Source organism: Carcharodon carcharias, chromosome 3 (genome assembly GCF_017639515.1).
Source record: "Carcharodon carcharias isolate sCarCar2 chromosome 3, sCarCar2.pri, whole genome shotgun sequence".
NCBI classification, from domain to species: Eukaryota; Metazoa; Chordata; class Chondrichthyes; order Lamniformes; family Lamnidae; genus Carcharodon; species Carcharodon carcharias.
The window spans coordinates 180,643,672-180,668,520 of NC_054469.1; the positions used below are offsets into that span (position 1 = coordinate 180,643,672).

Sequence of the window (24,849 nt, forward strand, 5' to 3'; positions counted from 1 at the left end):
CAAGCACCTACCTATTACGAAGTTTGAGGTAGCCTATTTGATACTACAGATTCAGGGTCGGCAAGATGAGGAGCAGCTTCTCTCCTTTAAAATTATTGACACAATGGCCTTGATATGAACTCACCACATTCTCCACTCCAAAATGAATGGGAAAAGGGGATTAAAAGCTTTAAAGCAAGAAACATGCACTCCACCCACTGCATATGTGAGAGGCTAGTCAATTCATTAACATATCTAATTAGGTTCTCATTATGCAATTGAGCACCCACTTTAAATTTAACAGGAGCCTCCTAGGTTTCCTAGGGCTCAGGAGATGGGAGTTGTCAGCTGAACAAAGATGAATGCCTTTTACAGCACTGTTTGTGGACTAGGATATCTCCCCTGTCCTTTCAGGGAAGCGTTTGGCCTCCCTTGGTCAGTCAAGGCCTCTTTCTCCCCACTGCTCTGATCGCAGACCCCCCTACAAGGCCTGATCTCTAATTCCCCTGAACTTGCGACTTTCCACCCACCCACAGCTCCACTCATTCTGTCCCCCAACAAGAGTAGCCGGCTAAAGCCTTCTGCCTTTGGTTTTCCTACCTGGCATAGCCAACCTGTCAATTTGGCTGAGTGCTAGGAGGGGCATGGAAGAAAATAATTATAATGGAGGTCGTTCCATTAAATTGAGCAAGCCATCCGCATCCCTGGCCTTGCCAGGTTTCCGCCATGCTACTGCACTTCTCCACATTCTCCCAGGAAATATTGGGCCAAATATCTTTTGAAACTAAAGTCGAAAGAAGACCAAATCATGAGTGTATGTCGACACGGACAGAAGTGATTGGAATGTGGCAGGTTTAAAGAAAGTGAGCTGAAAGGTTACAATAATCTGGAGAGTGGTTTCAGTGATGGTGCGCTTGAGCTAGGGATGTAGGCCAAAGATGTCGTAAATGTAAAAGAAGGCTGGGTTGGTAAAGGGCTTGGATGTTGGGCTGGAAGTTTGAACTGAAGAGGAACAAATGTTTACAGCACAATAGAAAGCCATTTGGGGTCCTTGCCAGCTCTGTAGAGCAGCAATACAAAGTAATTCCACTGCCCTGCTCTGTATATTTTCCTCTTTAAATGTCTTATGCAATGGTTTCTGCTTCAAATTACACTGCAGCAAAATATTTCACACTCCAACAATCTTCTGCAGAAATAAATTTCTCTGGAGCTCTCTCCTTAAACTATTAGTGATATTTTCAATTGATAACCGTTGTTACTGTCTCCACAATGAGACATGATGGTTGTTCCCTATTCATTCTATCAAGGCCTTCATAACTGTAATGTTGAAAATTTTGGCTAATTGAGCACTTGATTTCAAACACCACAATAACAGATGTGGGGTTAAGGACTGCAGGAGGAAAGCAAAGTTGGATGTCCTCTTTTTACATATGAGAGCGAATCCAGTGCTTATAGATAATGCCACCATCTAAAATGAAAGACAGAAGGTGACAGGGTACTGATCTTTAGACAAGCGAGGGATGATGCAGAAATGGGGGGAACCATAGTGTTGGGATTGTAGGAAAGGAATCTTGATATGATGGTACAAGAGAGATAGACCATGGATGAGAGCTGATGGAGCAGGATCCATTGGAGGTGAAGTACTAGCTGTGTTAGAATGGTGGCAAGTGGGACCCTGATACGATGCAGAAAACAATGTACAGAAAATAACTGGTGTAGGTGGATGGAGTGATTGGTCGTGTCAATGGCCACAGAGAGGTTGAGGTGACTGAAGAGGGCAAACACGTTGTCACAAATACATTTGATATCAAAGACAAGTGCCTGATCATTGTTAGTTAGTTAAACATGATCAGTCAAGACCATGTATTTATTATATGTGTGACATAAGTCAACATGCCTAAAGACGTAAGTAGCATTTGATCACATATGTACATCATTAAAGCCCTCTTTTGTTATCATTAAGGCTTTACAATTACATTTTGGCAATATCATCTGAGATACCATGCAACAGCAATGTTCTTTTGGTGATAGAATAAAATTAAAATGCCACATAAGTCAACACTATTTTTTGGTGTAGTCCATTCAAGAAATAAAACAAATATTATCCTGCCATGATGCTTCAGAGAGGTAATTTGTGGATGTATTAAAAGACTATACAGTATATGGAATAAAAACAAAAAAGCCACCCAATACAGCCTGGCCCCAAAGGACAATTATAAACTGAAACTCTGAAACTAACCGCTGCAAACTCACTGGAAAAATCAACTCTAAGCAAGACCTGCCTATTTTTCCCATTTTAAAATCAACAATCTCAGTTCTTTACCCACTCCCACTTACCTCATCCCACTTCTTATTCCTTAATTTTCAGATGAACTCCTAAAATGCTATTTTCATGCACAGGTCCATGAGAGCAGCCTGGTCAATACCATAACCCTATAATGCCTGGAAGGAACACAGTAGTTTACGATAAATAAGGGTAGTTCCAACATTATTATTTTTCAGCGGGGGGGTGGTGGGGGGAGTGAATCTCTGCACTCAGTGCTGTGAAATGGAAATTTTCCATTATAGGCACCCAGAATTAGCACCAAACATTTCTAAGTCAGTACTGCACAGACTAATGCTAAGCAAAACTCCTGCCACTCTGTTTAATAGTGTGAATCAACCTCAAAAGATCACCCTTCCACCAGAGTTGAAAATGTTTCTATTTTCCACAACAGTTATTCCTGCTGTCAGCCTTGAACTGGCAAGCATTTTTTTCACTTCGGACCTTTGTTACTGTCGCCCTACCATACTGGCTACAATTTGAACCTTGCTCTCAAAAGGTGAAAATGACAGTGCGATGCCCAAAGAAAGCAATACGCAAATAAAACAGCCTCAATCTGCATAAATATGTTAAGAAATCCCCTACACAATTTACAGCGAACATTGTTTTGTTCAGAAACGGGTGGGGGGGGGGGGCAGGGTTTGCCAAAAATGGGCGAACATTGCAAAAATTTCAGAAATCTATAAAAAATAGCCATAGTGTAACTGATGAAACAAGGAGGGAATCTAATAAATATCAGTATGTCAGCTACAGGGTAGTAGAAGTTGAAATCCCATCCCAAGAGGTGTGTAGCTCTTATATTGTTAATCTATATGAAAGCAGGTCAGCTTGTTTCTATTGACATGTTAAAGCAGGAAAGATGCAGTAGAAAAAGGAATACCTATAATGTAAACATGTTCAATGTGTTTTTTCATAATTATGTGAAAAGTTTTAAAATAAATTGGAAGCACCTAAAGCAAGATTCAAATAATATACATATTGAAAAGTGCTACTTCATACCATAAACTTATTACTTAGTTCAGTAATTCAGTAATTCACAAACCAGAAACATATTCAATAAAACTTAGATTACAGTTGGTGGTGCTATTTGATCCAGGACTCAAGCACCTAAGTAATCTAGGACCAAGTGACTTGCCAACTCATAAGCAAACTGATTTTCTCAGCACTGCGAGAAAATTAGATGATGCAACACTGGTAAATTAAACTAGCTCCATGCATTTCTGTGAGACCCAAAAGCTTTAAAATTCTTCAATTCCAAGAGAATGTAGTTTTAGCAAGTCAATCATTAAATTATAAAGCACGGCAAGTCAATCATAGATTGTAATGGAGCTTAAAAGCCGATGAATTATTTCAAATAAACGGAGCAAAGCTCCAATTTGGTTCTCTATGTTGTTCCTTCGATTGGTGCCCTCCGTACACGTGCTGATTTGGGTCTGTGGCGTAGAGGTATGGGTGGCAAGTCCCCTACGGTTTCAGTCTCTGATGGTTCAGTATCTCCCTGCAGTGAACTGGTGTCACCTACAAGTTCACGAAGGAATTTAAACTTGGACAGAAACAGCTGCCACACCACATACCAACCTGCAAAGCAATCAAAAACCACTGGTTAATCAAGACAGTGAGAACCAACTACTCAGAATACTTATGATTTATAACACATGCTGCATTTACAGAATATGTGTTTGTAACCCAATTGCAGCAGAACTATAGGGTAACTAGAGATGTTATTGATGTCTTAAAGACCGGGTAAGGCATGACAATGTACAATTGCCTTCAGTATATGATTCAAATTCACAGAAGGAGGCTGTTCGCCTATTTCTGTCTGCTCTTGGAAATAACAATTTAATTTCATCTTTGAACCCTATTCCCTAGTGAACTATTAATGGGGCACTTGCCTGGGAATCTTTAAGGTACCCTCAACCCTCATATTTGCTATTGGAACCCTCATATTTGCCACTTGACATTGGCAAAATTTGTCCTGTTCTCCAATTTGCACCCTGACTGGCTGAAATCGTGAATTTACTCAGAGCTATCTGCACCCCACCAAAGTACTAGTTCAAAGTGGATGATCACACCCCTCTATCCACACTCCACATTTTGGGCAGCCTGGTAGAATTTTGGGACAATGCCTGTAAACCAGCCAATTAAATCACAAGTTTCATCGTAGAAAGAACAATAGTTACCGCACTCCTCATGACAGTCACTGTTGTAGCAGAAATCACGATCAGCAAGATGTGGATCCGCTGGCTCTTCAGTCGAAGGGCAACGTATCCTGACACATCAGTCAGCAAGATTATCATTTAAAAAAAAATTCATTCTCCGGATGCGGGTATAGCTAGCAAGCATTTAAAGTCCTTGCTTAGTTTACCCATGGAGGTGGTGGGTTGATCTTCCTAAACCGCTGGCAGCAGTTTTATACAACTGAATGACTTACAAGATCACTTCATAGAGTAGTTAAAAGTGAACCACTTTGTTGGAGTCTCTCATAAACCAGACCCATCAAGCATGAGAAGCTTCCTTTCCTAAAAGGCATCGGTGAACCACTTGGATTTTTAGAACAATCTATCACATCAACTGATACCTGCTTTTTGTTTCCAGATTTCCTTTGAACCTGATTTCAAATACTGCTCTGGTGGGATTTGAGCTCACCTTCTCTGGCTTACTACTCCAATAATTTAGTATTATATCACCAGTTAAAATAATGTGAGAAGTTAAGATGGGAGAGGGGGCAGAGTTCAAGTGCTATTTTCAATCAGGGTGACATAAGAATTTCAAAATATTGTTTGCTGACAATTAATCAGGATGCAGATGATCAGAAGTATGAGAAGCAGAACATCATCATAAACTGACGAATGGCACCTGCTTTTCCAATTCCCTATCAAAACACTCTCTATGACATCCTTCTCTAGGGTTTTTGGAGAGCTTACTCCTCATGGGGGATGAAAAGTGAAAATTCGGAAGTTTGGTATTCACTGTTGGGGACTGTCTGCCCCTTTTAAAAGAAACAAAAATGAGAATTTCCTTTGGTTACCTTGAGTTACAGAAAGTGCATTCTAGGCATGATGACATGTACATGCACTGAACAATTAGATTCCATGCAAGGTCAGGAGTAAATAAATTACTCCAAATAAAAGCTAGGCTGTAAAGGGTAATGTGTGGTCTTCTACCAATTGATAGAAAGCAATTCAAAAACTTTATTACGGTTAGGTCATAATAAATGGCAGACATACTTAATACTTAACAATTTTGCCAGGCTTGGCTGATTCCTGCTATCTTAATTGACCTAACATAGTTTTCAGCTTTAAGTTGTTATGCATATGATGGTCTCACTGGTTCTCACTCATGGGATGTGAGCATCAATGTCAAGGCCAGCGATTACTGCCCATCCCTGAGTGCCCTTGAGAAGGTGATGGCGAGCTGTCCTTTGAACCGCTGCAGTCCATATGATGTAGGTACACCCACTGTGCTTTTAGGAAAGGAGTTCCAGCATCTTGACCAAGCAACAATGAAGGAACAAATGATATATTTCCAAGTCAGAATGGTGTGTGACAGGAGGGGAACTTGAGGTGGTACTGCACATACTAGCCTTTTCTTCTAGGTAGAGGTTGTGTGTTTGGAAGATGCTATCGAAGCAGTCTTGGTGAGATGTTGCAGTGCATCTTGTAGATGGTACACACTGCTGCCACTGTGAGCTGGTGGTGGAAGGTGTGAATGTTTATTGGTGGTAGATGGGGTACCAATCAAGTGATAAAAACAAAAAAACTGCAGATGCTGGAAAACCAAAACAAAAACAGAATTACCTGGAAAAACTCAGCAGGTCTGGCAGCATCGGCGGAGAAGAAAAGAGTTGACGTTTCGAGTCCTCATGACCCTTCGACAGAACTTGAGTTCGAGTCCAAGAAAGAGTTGAAATATAAGCTGGTTTAAGGTGTGTGGGGGGGGGGGCGGAGAGAGAGAGAGAAGTGGAGGGGGGTGTGTGGTTGTAGGGACAAACAAGCAGTGATAGAAGCAGATCATCAAAAGATGTCAACAACAATAGAACAAAAGAACACATAGGTGTTAAAGTTGGTGATATTATCTAAACGAATGTGCTAATTAAGAATGGATGGTAGGGCACTCAAGGTATAGCTCTAGTGGGGGTGGGGAGAGCATAAAAGATTTTAAGATATTTAAAAATAATGGAAATAGGTGGGAAAAGAAAAATCTATATAATTTATTGGAAAAAAAGGAAGGGGGAAACAGAAAGGGGGTGGGGATGGGGGAGGGAGCTCACGACCTAAAGTTGTTGAATTCAATATTCAGTCCGGAAGGCTGTAAAGTGCCTAGTCGGAAGATGAGGTGTTGTTCCTCCAGTTTGCGTTGGGCTTGCTGCATTGTTCCAGTGAAGCCAAGGACAGACATGTGGGCAAGAAAGCAGGGTGGAGTGTTAAAATGGCAAGTGACAGGGAGGTTTGGGTCATTCTTGCGGACAGACCGCAGGTGTTCTGCAAAGCGGTTGCCCAGTTTACGTTTGGTCTGTCCAATGTAGAGGAGACCACATTGGGAGCAACGAATGCAGTAGACTAAGTTGGGGAAATGCAAGTGAAATGCTGCTTCACTTGAAAGGAGTGTTTGGACCCTTGGACGGTGAGGAGAGAGGAAGTGAAGGGGCAGGTGTTGCATCTTTTGTGTGGGCATGGGGTGGTGCCATAGGAGAGGGTTGAGGAGTAACAGAACTGCCCCGGTAGACCGATCGTATCAGCTTGCTCCTGCCCCACAGAACTCATTTCTCGTTATCTTGACTCCCTTCTCTCTCCCCTTGTCCAGTCCCTTCCCACCTACATCCGTGATTCCTCTGACACCTTACGTCACATCAACAATTTCCAGTTCCCTGGCCCCAACCGCTTCCTCTTCACCATGGACGTCCAATCCCTCTACACCTCCATCCCCCACCAGGATGGTCTGAGGGCCCTTAGCTTCTTCCTCGAACAGAGGCCCGAACAATCCCCGTCCACCACTACTCTCCTCCGTCTGGCTGAACTTGTTCTCACGCTGAACAATTTCTCCTTCAACTCCTCTCACTTCCTCCAAATAAAAGGTGTGGCTATGGGTACCCGCATGGGCCCCAGCTATGCCTGTCTCTTTATGGGGTATGTGGAACATTCCTTGTTCCAGTCCTACTCCGGCCCCCTTCCACAAATCTTTCTCCGGTACATAGATGATTACTTCGGTGCCGCTTCATGCTCTCGTCGGGACTTGGAAAAATTTATTAATATTGCTTCCAATCTCCACCCCTCCATCATTTTCACGTGGTCCATCTCTGACACTTCCCTTCCCTTCCTTGACCTCTCTGTCTCAATTTCTGGTGATAGACTGTCCACCAATATCCATTACAAACCCACCGACTCCCACAGCTACCTCGACTACAGCTCCTCACACCCAGCTTCCTGTAAGGACTCCATCCCATTCTCTCAGTTCCTTCGGCTCCGTCGCATCTGTTCCGATGATGCTACCTTCAAAAACAGTTCCTCTGACATGTCCTCCTTCTTCCTTAACCGAGGTTTTCCACCCACGATCGTTGACAAGGCCCTCAACCGTGTCCGGCCCATCTCCCGCGCATCCGCCCTCACGCCTTCTCCTCCCTCCCAGAAACATGATAGGGTCCCCCTTGTCCTCACTTATCACCCCACCAGCCTCCGCATTCAAAGGATCATCCTCCGCCATTTCCGCCAACTCCAGCATGATGCCACCACCAAACACATCTTCCCTTCACCCCCCACTATCGGCATTCCGTAGGGATCGCTCCCTCCGGGACACCCTGGTCCACTCCTACATCACCCCCTACTCCTCAACCCCCTCCTATGGCACCACCCCAGGCCCACGCAAAAGATGCAACACCTGCCCCTTCACTTCCTCTCTCCTCACCGTCCAAGGGTCCAAGCACTCCTTTCAAGTGAAGCAGCATTTCACTTGCATTTCCCCAACTTAGTCTACTGCATTCGTTGCTCCCAATGTGGTCTCCTCTACATTGGACAGACCAAACGTAAACTGGGCAACCGCTTTGCAGAACACCTGCGGTCTGTCCGCAAGAATGACCCAAACCTCCTTGTCGCTTGCCATTTTAACACTCCACCCTGCTCTCTTGCCCACATGTCTGTCCTTGGCTTGCTGCATTGTTCCAGTGATGCCCAACGCAAACTGGAGGAACAACACCTCATCTTCCGACTAGGCACTTTACAGCCTTCCGGACTGAATATTGAATTCAACAACTTTAGGTCGTGAGCTCCCTCCCCCATCCCCACCCCCTTTCTGTTTCCCCCTTCCTTTTTTTCCAATAAATTATATAGATTTTTCTTTTCCCACCTATTTCCATTATTTTTAAATATCTTAAAATCTTTTATGCTCTCCCCAACCCCACTAGAGCTATACCTTGAGTGCCCTACCATCCACTCTTAATTAGCACATTCGTTTAGATAATATCACCAACTTTAACACCTATGTGTTCTTTTGTTCTATTGTTGTTAACATCTTTTGATGATCTGCTTCTATCACTGCTTGTTTGTCCCTACAACCACACACCCCCCTCCACTTCTCTCTCTCTCTCCGCCCCCCCCCCCACACACCTTAAACCAGCTTATATTTCAACTCTTTCTTGGACTCAAACTCAAGTTCTGTCGAAGGGTCACGAGGACTCGAAACGTCAACTCTTTTCTTCTCCGCTGATGCTGCCAGACCTGCTGAGTTTTTCCAGGTAATTCTGTTTTTGTTACCAATCAAGTGGGTTGCTTTGTCCTGGATGATGTCAAGCTTCTTGTGTATTATTAGAGTGGCACTCATCAAGGGAAGTGGGGGAAATTCCATCACACTCCTTAAGTGCCTTGTACATGGTGGACGGGCTTTTTGGGGAGTCAAGCGGCCAGTCACTCCCTGCAGAATTCCCAGCCTGTGGCCTGCTCTTGTAGCTACAGTAGTTATATAGCTGATCCAGTTAAGTTTCTGGTCAATGGTGACCCCACAAGATCTTGATGCTGGGGGAGTCAGTGATGGCAGTGCCATTGAACATCAAGGGAAGATGGATAGATTCCCTCTTGTTGGAGATTGCCTGGCATGTGAAGTGCAAACTTTGCCTATGTGATGGTTCTTGCTAAGAGTCCACAACATAGCCCCTTGTCATCTCAATGCTTACAATGGAAATATTGAATTTACATGTAGGACTCCCAGTGTATTACATTTCATCAATGGAAGCAATGGACTGCCATACTTTGATTACAGGACTTCAGCCACTAGGTAGCGCTGTAATTGATTCACCTGGAACTGTATGCTATTTTGTTTTTCATTGGATTTAAGGGACATTTTATTTGGGTACAATCAACATTATATTTTCAAATTTAAAATGTATTTTTATTCCCCCTCCTGCCAGATGCTCCAAAAATCAGGTCTTGGTTTCATTCCACACCACTGATTGCAACCAAATGCCTCAGATCTGGAGTTCTCCTCCCAACCCATCTCCTCCTCCTCTTCCTCTGAAGATGCTCCTCCTGGAGCTCCATTCTTTGTTGCTTCACAATGGTGTGCAAGGTGCAGCAAACCACTACTGTTCTGGAAACCTGTCTGTTGCAATCTGAAGGTAATCCCAGATTTGTCCATTTTATTGAATTGCATCTTCAGTATCCTGATTTCCTGCTCAATTACAACTCTGGTGCTCGTGTGGCTTCTGTTGTAACTTCCAGGACATTAGTCCTTAAGCTCTTCACAGGTGTAAATGTCTGTGGGCGCTGGATGAATCCATGAACTTGTCCTGCCAATTTCAAATGTTACTTTTTTTCCTCCACAATCAATGGTCTATTCTTAGACAGTTTGAAATCCAAGAAACAACCCCCATTCTGCAATATTCAAACTTCTACTCATTTAAAAAAAAACTGTGCACTAATAACTATTCCTTGCTAGTTCTTGTACTTTCAACCAAAGGTTACTGGTTAGAATAATTAATCTTAGTTGCCAATCAACCCTTATTTGCACTATTTGTTAGGTGGTCTAGCTGATTATCTGGTGCATGCACAGAAGAAATGAACCATACAGAATCATGGGGCAACTTAGCCTGCCCAAAAAGCAAACTGTTCTTCTGCCCCCTCACTCCAACCACCCTTCACACCTCCACCACTGTGCAAAAATCCCAAGGAAAGCCCAGAAAAATTGGGCATCTGTTCAAAAAATTTATGTTGGCAACTATACAGCATTATGATATGCTACAAATATTGAACATGTTAACATTCATCATACTTTCAAGACATTTCCAAAGCCTTATTTGGGTATATCTCCAACTCAGTGTGATAATGGGTCATGCAGACCAAGAAGATTCCTATTTGAAACCCTCATCTGGACAGTTAATTTATCTCACTCAGCCAGTGTGGCAGTAGGGACCCTACAATTGGTCTTGGTCTAAGCAATATAGGGAGAAATATAAATCAGAATAATTCCCAACTCTGACCCTATTTTCTGAACAGTAGTCAGGTGTAATAAGCTGATTATAAGTCTCATCGTACCTAAACCTAATAAACTTGAAAGTTAACTGCATTTAAACTAGCAAAAAGAAAGGTTAAAGGAAAGCAGATTTTAATCAACAGTTCTTTTGCAGCTGACACTCAGTACTGTGGGACTGCTGAACTACTGGAGATGCTGTCTTCTGGTTGAGCTATTGAACCAAGGTCCAGGCTGCTCTCTCAAGTGTATGTAAAAGATCCCATGACACTACTTAGAAGAAGAGTTATCGCCAGTGTCCTAGTGAATATTTATCCTGTAGTTAATTTGGTCATTATCACATTGCTTTTTGTGGATGCTTGCTGTGCACAAATTGGCTATTTGTGGGTCCTTCCTGTGCACAAATTGGCTGCCATGTTTCCAAAATGATGGATTGAATGGCTCCTTTCTGTGCGATAAATCTTTTCATGTTCTATTATAACAGTGACTACACTTCAAAAGTATTTCATTGGGTGTGAAGTGCTTTGAGATGTCCTGAGATTATGAAAGGCATTATATAAATGCAAGTCTTTTTTTAATAATATGCACCTATAGAAAGATTATTGAATCATGATACCTACCTATTCTATTAGCTGAGGGAACAGCCCATAGTGTGCATTTAGCCTGCAATCCAGGATTAGGCAGTACAGGGCAGCTCAGTAATTATAACATGCATGTTATTTCATATATAGTTGCAAACTTTAAATAGCGTACAGTCCCCTATTATCGCAGGAAACATTCAATGCCTATTTGAACCATAGCATTGAACGTGTGGTTTATTTTCAGAAGCAGATTTCTACTTTTTTTGTACCAAGGTTACATTAGTTCAAAGTTTCCCAACTATTCACAACAACAATTGAAGCATTGGCAATTTTGAGTGCGCTAAACTTCGAACAAGTGTGATTACAGAATTTTTATCACATTAAGATTAATTTAAAGAAGAAGGGAAGAAAAAAATATTTTGGAGTGATTATGTGTATTATTTAAAATACTTTTTCTATCACGCTTTGTTAATAACGCTGACAAAAATAATGTTAATGTCAAATTTGTGTTGCAATGAAATACATGTTTTAAATTGATAATTAAGCACAGCCGTCTCAATTGAGGAAGGATTAGGGAATCATTAAAAGAATATATAAACCAGTGCCTAGGAGGAACAGGGAGAGTCTGCTGTCTTGGAAATAAACCTGTTGTAAAGGTACAGGCTAGCTTCAGATTCATTCGTCCTCAACATAAAATTATTGGAATTAACATGGTAGTAGAGGGTGAACTTAAGCTTTGGTGACTAAAACAAAAAAAAACTGCGGATGCTGGAAATCCAAAACAAAAACAAAAATACCTGGAAAAACTCAGCAGGTCTGGCTTTATCGGCAGAGAAGAAAACGCTTTTCTTCTCCGCCGATGCTGTCAGACCTGCTGAGTTTTTCCAGGTAATTCTGTTTTAGCTTTGGTGATTGGTTGCTGAATAAGAAGTTTTCGTCTCTATCCTCGGGGAAAAAAAGAAGCAAACTGGTGCTGACAAACTCAGCTACAGAATGGCAGAAGGATGTTGCAAAATCTCAGGCTTTGGCTATCAGCTGATTTTTTTCAGAGGCGGAACCATATCAGCAATGGAAAAAATGAAGTTGATTACTTTGTTGCCTCAAAAGAAGAAAGATATTGCTTTGTCATTGGACATGGATGGCTTGGACACCAAAGAGGGAATGGCCTTTCTATTAGAGTTTTTCGATAAGTTTGACAAAAAGGATGACTTGTTGGAAACATATGGAGCATGGTCAGCCTTTGATAGATTTAAGAAAACAGATGATCGGTCCATGTAGGAATATATTATGGGCTTTGATCAGTGATAAAAGAGATTTAAAATGTTTAACATTGAAATCTTGGAGTCTGTATTGGCATTTAATTTACTCGATTGTGCATGCATTTCTCATGTTAACAGACTCTTGGTATTGACGGGGTTCAATTCCATGGGAAAGACTCTCTCCTAGACCAAATGGCTGCTAAAAAAAATATTTTGGCTAAACAGTCATTTCCAGCTACTTTCCTATCAAATACAGGCAACTTGGAGGTAAAGCAAAGGATGGAGAATTCCACGTTGGCTGAATTTAGAGATCGACAAAATATTAAGCTCAGATTCTGTACAAAGATGGGGTTCCTGATAGGCAGTCTGAAGATGGTGGTACTCTGAGCCAATTTGATAGTCGAAACAAAAAGCGGGTCTGGGACGGCAACCGTGGGTGCCTGAACCTGAGAATGAATGGGAAATAGTTATATGGTGTGATTCTAAGTATCATTACGCAGTGAAAGAATCGTGTTTTTAAAATAAAGCATGAGACAGATAATTCCAAGGCTGAAAATGATGATGGTAACTGCCATAAAGGAATTGTGTGGGTCACTGGGAGTTTGAATCCAGTGATGAGTATTTTGATGGCTGATTCATTCAGCTGCGCAGTTTTAGATAGTGGTTGCACTTCCATGGTGTGTGGGGTGAATTGGCTTAACTACTACCTGGAGTCTCTTGATGAGGCAGATCAGCTGAAAGGTAGGAGAATGGAAGGTTTGGGGATGTCTTCCAAAACAGTAGATCTCTCTCGCAGGATAACTGGGACCAGTCTCTTCATCAGTACTGGTGTGGTCTCTGGTGAGATACTTCTATTGTTAAGCAGATCTTTGATTGAGAAAAAGCACTGATGACAGGCAAAGCGATTGTGTTCAAGAAAACTGTGGATCTACATTGTACTCAGTCAGGCCATTACTGCCTGCCATTTAGGAGGCAAGGTATTTTTGTCAAAGAGTTCAGGCAGTCTTGTTAACTTCTTGTGATAAAAGTTTGGTGGACAAAAAGGTTATTTGGAAGCTGCATAGACAATTTGCACATCCAGTGCCACAAAACCTAAAAGCTCTACTACAGGATGCTGGAGTGGTTGATAAAGAACACAACAACCTTATTGAGCAAGTCACAGAGAATTTAACGGTGCAGTGGCAGTGGGCTTAAAAGTATGGGACAAGGATCGGGGTTTTTTTTTTCTATGCTTTGTAGATAGGCTAAGTCTGGTCACCATATCTGCAGTAGTACATGCTAAGGACAAACAGACCATTTTCGATAAGGTCACGGAGAAGTGGATGGCTATCGGATTAGGAACACCAATGACATTCCTGACTGATAATGGAGGGGGATTTGCGAATAAGGAATTTTTGGATGTGTGAAAATTTGAATACCATAGTTATGCATACTGTGGCCGAGAGCCCGTTCAGCAATGGTTTGTGGTTGAGCGATCATGCAGTGATAGACAACATGTGGCGTAAAATACTGGCCGATCAACTGGACTGAAATTGCAAATGGTGTTGGCATGGGCAGTGCATACAAAACCTCTTTACAAATGGTTGCAGGGGGTATAGCCCATACCAGCTGGTGTATCGGAGGAATCCTAAGTTGCTTTCAGTGCTATCGGATGCTTTCATCTGCTCTTGAAGGAACTACCATTAGCTCTGTTTGTTCTGTCCACTTAAATGCCCTGCATGCAGATAAGAAAGCTTTCTTCAAGGCAGAATTAGAAGAGCACTGTGACACCGCATAAGACCTTCTAAGGTAGAAGTTATTTCAGGTGATCTGGTGTACTATAAGAGTGAGGGGCAAAGGGAATGGAATAGCCCAGGCTAAGTTATAAGGCGTGAAGGGAAAACCGTGATTATTCAACGTAGAAATCAAACAATAAAAGTCAACTTTTCATGGGTCGTTGGAATGAATTATGAATTTGCAAATACTGACAATGTGATAGAAGATGACGAAGCACTATGTGCATCGAAAACTCAATTGTAGGGCAGAGTCAGAGGGACAAGATGCAATGGATCAGGAGTTAATATCGGTAGAAAATCAGATTGTGATAAACAGGAAGGGGCTATTTTGTCCAGAGGTCAACTGCCCAAACTGGGTTCCCGGGTATTGTATCGTCCGGAAGGATCGGATAACAGGAGGAATGCGACAAAAATGGGATGGGCAGGAAAATCTACTGGAAAATATAAGAATTGACTGAATTTCCAGGATTTTGGACAAGCGGTGAAGGCCATGGACTGGGAAAATGGAGTACAAGAATGGAAAATAAGGAAGTGTAGCCCAAGTTACAGTGATGGGTAGGGTGATGAATCACAGGTGAGGAAGCATCCAGATACAGTGGATAGAGCCTCTAATGGGGTAAGCAGGGGATCTAATAATAGGAGCCTGGAAAGACTTAAGCAGGCAAGTAAGGGTCGCAGCCTGACTAGATGACATAGTACAGTGGAGAATGCTGAATCATTACGACAACGTAGCAGAAGCAGGAGTCTCCATGACCAAGAGGTTTTTGAAACAGCTGATGTGTTATGGGATAAAGCCATATGGGAGGCTAAAAAGAGGGAGTTGGACAGTTGGAGGGAGTTTGTTATGTATTCAGAAGTCCCAAATAGGGGTCAGCCAGCTTAATCACATAGGTGGGTCTGAATGGAAAAGATCCCACCAGATGGCACTAATAAGGCCAAGGCTAGGTTAGTGGCTTTGAAGGATGCTTAACAGATAAAGAAATCTGAGTGAACTTGCCAACAGCAGGGAAGGTAATTTTGAAAAAATTTTTTTGGTCCTTTTGGCAACGTTTTCATGGGAGTGTAAGTCAATAGATATAAAAGCTGCAATTCTGCAAGGGATCACCTCCAGAGGGAAGTGTTTCTCAAACTTCCTAAAGGAGGCGCCAGAGGTGGAGGGAAAACTTTGGAAATTGAATAAGTGCGCATATGGTTTAAACAATGCTTCTAGAGTGTGGTACTTTTCAGTTCAATCGGTGTTGTTAAAGTTGGTTGTCTTCAACTGAAGGCAGATACTGCCATATTTTACTGGCACCATGTTGGGAAACTGGCAGGCAACGTCTTAATGCACGTTGACTTCCTATGGAATGGCACTAGTAAGTTTCAAAAAAGAGTTATTGACAAAATTAGGACAGACTTTAAAAGTTGGGAGTTAGGCGAATGAGGCCTTTAAATATATTGGATTAGAAATAAAACAGTATAGGTCTGAGATTACTTTGCATCAGCAATCGTATTTAGAAAGTGTTAGCCCTATTGCAGTCAGTCGGGCTAAGTCTTCGCAAAAAAGATGCTGCGCTTCCAAGAATGAGATAGAACAGCTGCGATGTCTAGTTGGGCAGTTAAACTGGCTGAGCACTCTGACAAGGCCGGATGCAAGTTCTGATGTTCTTGAGCTGAATACTGCAATGAAATATCTCAAGGTCCAGGATATCTTATGGGTGAACAAAACATTTAAAGATGGAGAAATGTTTAATCAAGTTTCCATCTTTGGCTGATCCTAAGAATATAAAATTGGGAGTGTTCTTGCCTCTCACGCAAACTTTTTTGATGGGTTTCCAAGTGCAGTAGATTTTATAATATTTCTTGTGGCTGAAAATAGAAAGGGTTGTCCTTTGGCTTGGGAAGCCAAGCAAATAAGGCAAGTAGTAAAAAGCACCCTGGCTGCAGAAATACTCGCAATAGTTGGTTGTCATGGCATTTTTTTCTCAAACATTAGGGGAAATACAATATGGGAGAAATGATGAAAGAAGTAGAGTGTTCTATTGACAATCGATCCCTTTGGGATAACATACATTTCACTAAGATTGTAAGCAAAAAAAAAAAATCATAAAATTGGTACTGCAAGTCTAAAACAAATGGTGGAGGGAAAGGAATTCTCTAAGCTCCACTGAGTTGATACAAGTCATCAGTTATCAGACTGTTTCACTAAAAGGAATGTTTGCAGTAAAAATTGTTGGGGGCATTGGAAGAAGGACAACTCCGGATGTGAGTGTTTGTTTTGGAAATTTTTCTGTCTTCAGTTTTTTTATTTCTCTGAAAATTAAATGCAGTTTTCAAAAAAAAGGGAATCTGTTAATGTTGAATTTATGTTTCAATGAAATGCATGCTTTAAATTTGTAATAAAACACTCTGTCCCTACTGGGGAAGGATTAGGGAATCCTTGTAAGAGTATGTAACCAGTTCACTCAGTGGCTGGCAGGAACTGGGAGAGTCTGTGATTTTGCTTTTTTCTCCTGGAAATAATCCTGTTTTTAGATACAGGCTAGCTTCAGACTCATTCTTCCTCAACATACAATTATTAGAATTAATACCTGTCCTTTTAGATCCAGTCATTGGAAAAAAAAAACTTGTAAAGAAACATTACAAGTTTTGTTAATTACAGGCTGGAGAGAGAAATCAATTATAAGTAAATAACGTTGTATAATCGAATTTAGCCTGTACTTAGCTTTCTCTCTTTTTATATCAGAACAGTGGGATATTCAAAATTGCAAAATGTAAAAAAAGTTGTTTCATTCAAATCTAAAAATATTTTTGGGGAGTAAAGTTTGAAAGGATCAGTTTGAAACAAATATCCCAGTTTGATTTACCAGAATCTTAAGAAATTTAATGAAAAGATCATTGCATATTGCTTAATAGTAATTTACAAGTAACTTCTTCCTTAGAGTTTTAATCTATTAGCTTTTCCTATCAAGGAGATAAAGGAAGATTGTTTACCAAATATATAATGGCATCTGGGAGTTTTACTTCTGTGTTGCTTCACCTTTTGTACAAAAAATCTACTTGATATTTGAAACTTAAAACAAAGTCTGATCTGGTGATCTATTTCTTTTGCAGAGTGGACTAAGAATGTACAACAGCTAAAAGCAATCCCCAGACAGTATTTCCTGTTGCATTATCCATGCATGTTACCAAATGCTTATCTGAGGTAGGGGTAGACTTTCTGAAAGGTGTGGTAAGTTTGGACTCAGTCATGAAAGTGGTCTAAAATACAGGAGCTAAAATAATCTAGGATAAAACCCCAAAACATAATGCGTCCCTATTTTTAATCAAACAGCATATCCTCCAATTCTCACAGAGTAATGTTGAGTAAGATTTCAGAACAGCTATCAATGGACAAATAAGGTACAAATAAGGTAACATATAGATGTAATCAGGCAAATATCTATGCACATAAAAACTAGTATGTCTGCACCCATTTCCTGTCTACAAACAATACTTCCTGTTATCACTTTGGCTTGTCAATTTCTCATATTATACATTCCCAATAGTTACCCTCCAAACAACATCTAAATATAGATTATCTGATCAGTATCAATTGAGGTTCGTGGTTACTTGCTGTGTATGGGACCTTGCTGTGCATAAATTGGCTGCCATATTTCCTACATTACAACAGTGACTTCAAAAGCACTTAATTGGCTTTGGGTCATCCTGGCTGATGAGAGGCATTATATAAATGCAATTCATTTTTTTTTAAGTCCACATTTCCTATTGAATTTTCCAATGTGAATCTCATGAAAGTAACTGTATGCTCTGACCATTAGATGGCTTCCTACGTCAAATTTTAGAAGAGTTTTTTCAAAATCCATTGCTTGCATGCTTTTAGTAGGCAAGTTTTAAACCACAAGTTTCTTTTCATTTTTATTTTGTATTTTACATTATTTAATTTAACTTAATTAGTTGCTTGCGCTTTTTATCATCTTGTCTATGCTCTCCTGCCCTGGATTTTTGGTTGTTTAAGGCTCACTACCGTCTCAGTGTCTTTGCATACACATAGCTCTCAAACCCATTCTTCTGCCTTTTGGCCTGCTTTTATTTCAGCATATCCTGTACTGCAGTGCTTGGCAATGTCCCAGTCTCTTCTCAGACGCAGAAATCTCAACTTGCCCGCTTCTATGGCGGCACCCATTTCCCTCTTGTTGGTCACGTCTTATAAACTCAACTCATAACCTGCTCACTTTCACATTGGCCTGCCAGACCTCTGTCACTCCCCATCCACTTAAGCCACTTGCATGATTTTCAGCAAACTTAACAACCCACACATGGACAATTTTCAACGGCAACAGAGCTTCAAAATAATAGGTAAATGAAGGCATAGTAAAGTGCGAGGGGGGCGGGGGGGGGAACGTGGAGGAGACGACAATACAAACACAAACAGCAGAGCTGCAAAAACAGAAGACCCACAAAGAATAGGCTCAAAACAACAATTAAAACAGACAAACTAAAATCATTTTGTATGTTTAATCTTAAACAATGCCACAGGGCATCCATATATAGATTGAAATAAATTTCCTATTCCCTTTGATTCCAACTGTTGGCCATCCAAGTTCCCTTGCCAGTTAGCATTGTAAATTTTTTCCTCTCCATCAATGACACCTCATTCCTTGCAAACTATCACCCACATCCAATCTCTCTTTCCTTGCCAAAGTCCCTAAACATGTTTTCACCTCCCAAATCCATGTTCATCTTTCCCAGTACTCTCTGTTTGAATCTTTTCAATCTCTCCTGCTACATAACCAAAACAGCCTTAACCAAAGTCATGAATGATATCCAAAGTGACTGTGACCATGGTGCATTAGCCTTCCTTGGCCTCCTTAAACATCCTGCAACCTTTCCCACAACATTTTCCTCCAAACCCTTCTTTCAGCTCTGTAGGGCTATTCTCAATTGGTTCCACTTTTACCTATTCGGTAACAGCCAGAGCATCACTTTTATTAGCTTCTCTACCCACCTAAGTATCACTGCCTCCAGAGTCCTCAAAGGATCTATCCTTGGCTTCTTCCTCCACATGCTTAGTAATATCATTTGTAGACATGAGATCAACTGTCACATGTATGCTGGCCCAGCTCTGTCTCTTTAGCATTTCTTTTGACCCCTCCACTACCTTTGTTGCATCCTGTATCTAGTTCTCAAAGAAATAAATGGTTTCAGTTTAACACAGTCCACAATCTATATAGTCTTCAACCATATATTTTCACTTCAAGTTAAAAAATGAATAGATATCCCATCCTCTGAATCAGAAAATACAATCACTTTCTCCTTCCTTCATTTTTGCACATTTAATTGTGGTTGAATGACGAATGCTTTGTTATTGAAACACCAATCCAGGTGTAAACCTGATCCATATCTTCATTACCTGCAGATGCAACTATTCCAGTGCTCCCTTGGGAAGCCTCCTAACCTTCAACTTCAGTTCATTCGAAACTCTGCTGCCTTATCCACACATCCGTTACTCTTGTTCTTTACTGACCTACATTGACTCTCAACACCTCAAATTAAAAATTCTCATCCTGGTGTTCAAATTGTTTTGCAGCTTCACCCGTTCCTACCTTTGTAACTTTGCCAACCTCAGAGCTCTCCAAGAATTCTGCTTTCCTACAGTTCTAGTCTCTTTGTTTATCTCCCACCATTAGTGGCCATGTCTTTAGTTGCCTATGCCTCAAGCTTTGAAATTATCTCCTTTTCAAAACCTCTGCCTTTCTACCTCCCTCTCTTCCTTTAAGATCCTCTTTCAAACCCACCACTTTCCCCAAGCTTTTCATTTCTTACTATTTCTTTTGGCTGTTGTTCACTTTTTTATTACATTTCCTTGAAGCATTTTTTAAAATTAAACATGCTATTTAAATTCAAGTTGTTAATATACACTATTCAGAAGACAGAAACATAGTGATATAGCAGAGGAATAAATAAGTCTGTGTGTATATTATATATAGATAGATCTATCAATCACACAAATACTGCAGATGCTGGAAATCTGAAATCTTCAGCAAAGGCCTCAGCTTCTTCCCCTTCCACCCTCACCTTCCTGAATTTTGATGACATCATGCGCTGAGCTCTTCTTCATCACCTTCACTCAGTGCCCACTTCTTTGGTCTGGAGTCTTTCTTTCTTTCATTTTCAGGATTCTCATTCCACCAGGAGCCCTCCCTCTGGCTTCTTATCCTGCCTAAATATTTTCATCGGGAACAGCCAGCATGACATTAGCCATTCATTTCTCTGCTCTCCTCACTCATTCCAGCCTATCTCTATGCAAACTTGCAGTGCTCCATTCTCTCAGTCCAATCTTAGCTTGTCACTAAACTTGCTGACAAGGGTGATGTTGATCTTTGGCAAACTGACCTCTCTCAACTTTTTAAGCAATTGTGATTTTGATAGGGGTGGGAACAGAAGTGCAGGAAAGGGAATGAACACAGTTGAGGACCCTGTAAAATCCTATCTCTCCCCGGACCATGGCATCTTCACCAAACATCAAGTCATTGTTTCCAAAACTGTCAGTGGCCTCACCGCCATTGGGGATCTTCCTTCCAGGGCTCCAACCTCAGTTCCTGATACCACGCAGTCTGCTTTTACTTCCTTCCCAAGATTCCCCAAACAGGACTGCACTGGTACACCCATCATTTCAGCCTGTTCTCCTTCTAAAAGAACTGATTTATTTCTGTCTCTTCATAACTACATCAAAGACTCTTCCCATGCTCTCCACCACTTTAACAATTTTCAGTTTCTTGGCCCTAACCATCTCCCTTTCACCATGGCTGTCTCAACCCTTTAGACCTCCACCCCCGACCAGGATAGTCTGAGCATTCCCTCCTTAAATGGAGGGACCAACCAGTCCCCACCCTCCACTGCCTCACATTGAACACTCCTTTCACTTTACTCATTTGGTCTAAATAAAAGATGTTAATTAGGCCCCTTCCATCACTTCTTTTTCCAGTACACTGATGAATGTATCAATGCCATTGCCTTCTCGTCCAACAATGCAAAATTTCATCAACGCTGCTTCTAATTTCCGCCCTTTGCTCACCTTCACATGGCTCATCTTTGACTCTTTCCTTTCTTTGACTTCTGTCTCCATTTCTAAGGATAGGCCATCAACCAATATCTATACAAGCCCACAGCTACCTTGACTGCACTTGCTTCCTTCCATCCCATTTCTTCCATTTTCCCAGTTTCTCTGTCTCATGTATTCTGACTTGCCACCTTCCATACCAGTGTTTTCAATATATCTTCCATTTTCCTCAACTAAGGATTCCCCTTCACGGTAGTTTACAGGGTCCTCAACTGTGTTCATTCCCTTTCCTGCACTTCTGTTCCCACCCCTATCAAAATCACAATAGGGTTCCCCTTGTCCACAGTTTCTGACCCACCAGCCTCCACATTCAGCCTTTACCATTTCTGCCATCTCCAATATGATACTACCATGAAACGCATCCTTGCCTCCCCTGCGTGACAGCATTCTGAAAGGACTGTTCCCTCTACAATATTCTGGTCCACTCTTCTATCATCCCCAGAACCTCTCCCCTTCCCTCAACACATTCACATGCAAGTACAGGAGATGCAACACCTGCCCTTTTATCTCCACCCTTCTCAATGTCCAGGGTCCCAAACACTCCTTCCAGATGAAACAACAATTTACTTGCACTTCTTTCAATTTACTATACTGTATTTGCTGCTAACAATGTAGTCTCCTCTATACTGAAGACAACAAATGGAGGTTGGTGATGAATTTGTGGAAAATGCCTGTCATTTTAATTCTCTGCTCCACTCCTATTTTGACCTCTCTGTCCTTGGTCTCCTACATTGTTCCAATGAAGCTTGAAGAACAGCACATAATCTTTTAATTAGGCACTTTACAATCTTCAGGACTCAAGAGTGTGTTCAACAAGATCATAACCTCTGCTCCCATTTTTTTTCACAGGCAGCTTTTGGTGATGATTTTGCTACTTCCATTTACACCTACTCTAGACCCATCATTTATTTCTTTACTTGTCCCATCTCCTTTTACCTTACACTAGGAGAGATGGTGAGGGGAGACAGCAATGCCACTGGACCAGTAGTTCAGAGGCCCAAACTAATACTCTGAGAACATAAGTTCAAATCCCACCACGGAAATTAATGAATTCAATGAATTAATAAAAAATCTGGAATTGAAAGCTAGTCTTAGTAATGGTGCCATGAAACTATCGTTCTGGTCACTAATGCCCTTTAGGGAAGGAAATCTGCCATCCTTACCTGGTCTGGCCTATATGTGACTCCAGATCCACAGCAATGTGATTGCCTCCTAACTGTTCTCTTAAATGGACTAGCAAGCCACTCAGTTGCACCAAACCATTACAGAAAAGTTGAAGGGGCATACAATCAGATGGACTATCCAGCATCAAAGTAGGCACCAGAAATGACCACACCACACCAGGCCTGTTGACCCTGCAAGATCCTGCCTACTAACATGTCTTGTGTCAAAATTGGGAGTGGTGCCCCACAGACTAATCAAGCAACAGCCTGACACAGTTATACTCACAGAACTCGTAGAATCATACCTTACAACCATTGTCCCAGATTCCACCATCACCATCCTGGGGAATATCCTGTTCTACCAGTAGGACAGACCCAGCAGAGGTGACCACGCAGTAGTAAATAGTCAGGGGGGAGTTTCCCTGGGAGTCCTCAACATTGACTCCAGACCCAATGAAGTCTCATGGCATCAGGTCAAACATGGGCAATGAAATCACCTGCAGATTACCATCTACTACTGATGAATCAGTGCTCCTCCATATTGAACACCAACTGGAAGAAGCGCTGAGGGTGGCAAGGGCACCAAATATAGTCTGATGGGGGACTTCATTAGCCCAGAGATATTGAAAAGAAAAGATGGCAATTAGGACAGTGCACAAACCATAAGAAATGTTTAAACTGGAAATGATTAGGGAATTAAATGTCATACAATTACATTTACAACTGACAGAGAGGCACAGAAATGCACTGACCACAACACGCAAATAAATACATTTATTATCAACACAACTTATAAGCTAATAAACAGATATATACATATAGAGAAACATATTAATAAGCAACATTAAGATACAGGTACAGTGATAGCTAACCCAAGGGCTCACAGAGACATTAAAAATTGATATTTATGGCTCAACTCAAGCACAAAAGATACATCGATCTAACAAATTGATATATTTGAATGCATTAATATGATGATGATGATCCCTCTCCTTTACCTGCCCGACATTCAACAGCTGAGAGACCTGAGTTCTTTTGCTGCAGGTTTACTGGCCTGAGAAGAAAATGTGGCACTGGACCCCTCCACCTCAGATGGGGCCATGAACATTCCCAGGTACCAAGTAGGATTGAAAAAAATTGTAAAATTCAGATGTATTAATATATTTTTGTAAAGCAGTCCTAACTATCAGATATTATAAATAAGCCATATTTGAAGTTTGTAAACCAACTATTAATCTATATATTGCTTTGTATTTGGGGGAAGAAAAGCAACTCGACTTTTCTTTTTACAGAAAATATATTGATTTTGAAGAATTTGTCTCAGGATTTATGAAGTGAAGCGTTACTGCCCGGAGCAGCTGCACCGTAGGTGCCTAAAGCCCACGCGGTCTATCACCTGCCGATGTTATTTTTCCCCGCAGGATTCTTACTCACCGAAAAGCATAAACAAGAGGACGCATAAGAGAGTGGCGACCAAGACCAGCAGGGTCAGACCGATGCTCTGTAACATCGCGCGCCTGGAGGCGGGTATCGGTGTCAGTGATAGCTGCAGGACTCACTCAGCAATACCACTAGGCCCAACATCGGCTTCAGGGTGGCAAGAAGCCAGACCGATCTTACTGCCGACCCACAACACTCTACCAACTAGCCCCTACGATTCGGGCACACCGATTACAGTTTTCCGCAATCTTTGCAATCACATTGACAGACGCTCTGCGCCTGCGCCGCCCTGAGGAACGCCGGTGGTTGTAGTTTTAAAACTGCGACGACAGCGCGGCTCCCGGGCCAGGCCGGGCAAAGCCCAGACTACAACTCCCAGCATGAAACCCTTTCTGGGGTCAAGGACGGCGCCAAATCCGGTTGATTCACTAAGCACCAAAAAAAAGAGCTAATCCTTAAATTCAGAGTTATTTAAATTTACAAATGGTTTGATTTTTCGGCCCCGGTTTACAAAAAGCACTTGTTTACTCAGTGCTGGAATATTCAATTGACGTCTTTAAATATGGTCTTCTTTCTATGATCTGGTTTTTCAATGTTGTCCAGTTGCTAAGTGATGTCAGCAGCACAAGCGTTTTTCCAGCAGGTTCGTGGAGAATGTCCTAGCAACGGAGAAGAGAGAGGTGAGTGCCAGCAAGTCTACGGTTACCAGTTGATTGGCTGAAGCTACTGTTCAGTCTGAAAAATATGGTAAACTTGCTGCATATCTCGCTCAA

The 24,849-nt window shown here is 41.5% G+C and overlaps 2 protein-coding genes across 2 annotated transcripts in view; both read right to left on the reverse strand.

Moving 5' to 3' along the window:
• Positions 1-2,973: 2,973 nt before the first annotated feature.
• smim13 (small integral membrane protein 13) lies at positions 2,974-24,204 on the reverse strand. The gene is made up of 2 exons (XM_041183517.1): positions 24,071-24,204; positions 2,974-3,880 (listed from the first exon to the last, which is right to left on the reverse strand). Exons 1-2 carry the CDS (start codon positions 24,144-24,146, stop codon positions 3,687-3,689), a joined length of 270 nt encoding a protein of 89 aa, XP_041039451.1. The 5' UTR covers positions 24,147-24,204; the 3' UTR covers positions 2,974-3,686.
• The window catches only part of gfod1 (glucose-fructose oxidoreductase domain containing 1), a 231,103-nt gene continuing 229,649 nt past the window's right edge, over positions 23,396-24,849 (reverse strand). The window contains exon 3 of the mRNA XM_041183514.1: positions 23,396-24,735. Coding sequence (XP_041039448.1) covers positions 24,601-24,735 — 135 coding nt within the window. The 3' untranslated portion in view covers positions 23,396-24,600. The remainder of the gene's footprint in view (positions 24,736-24,849) is intronic.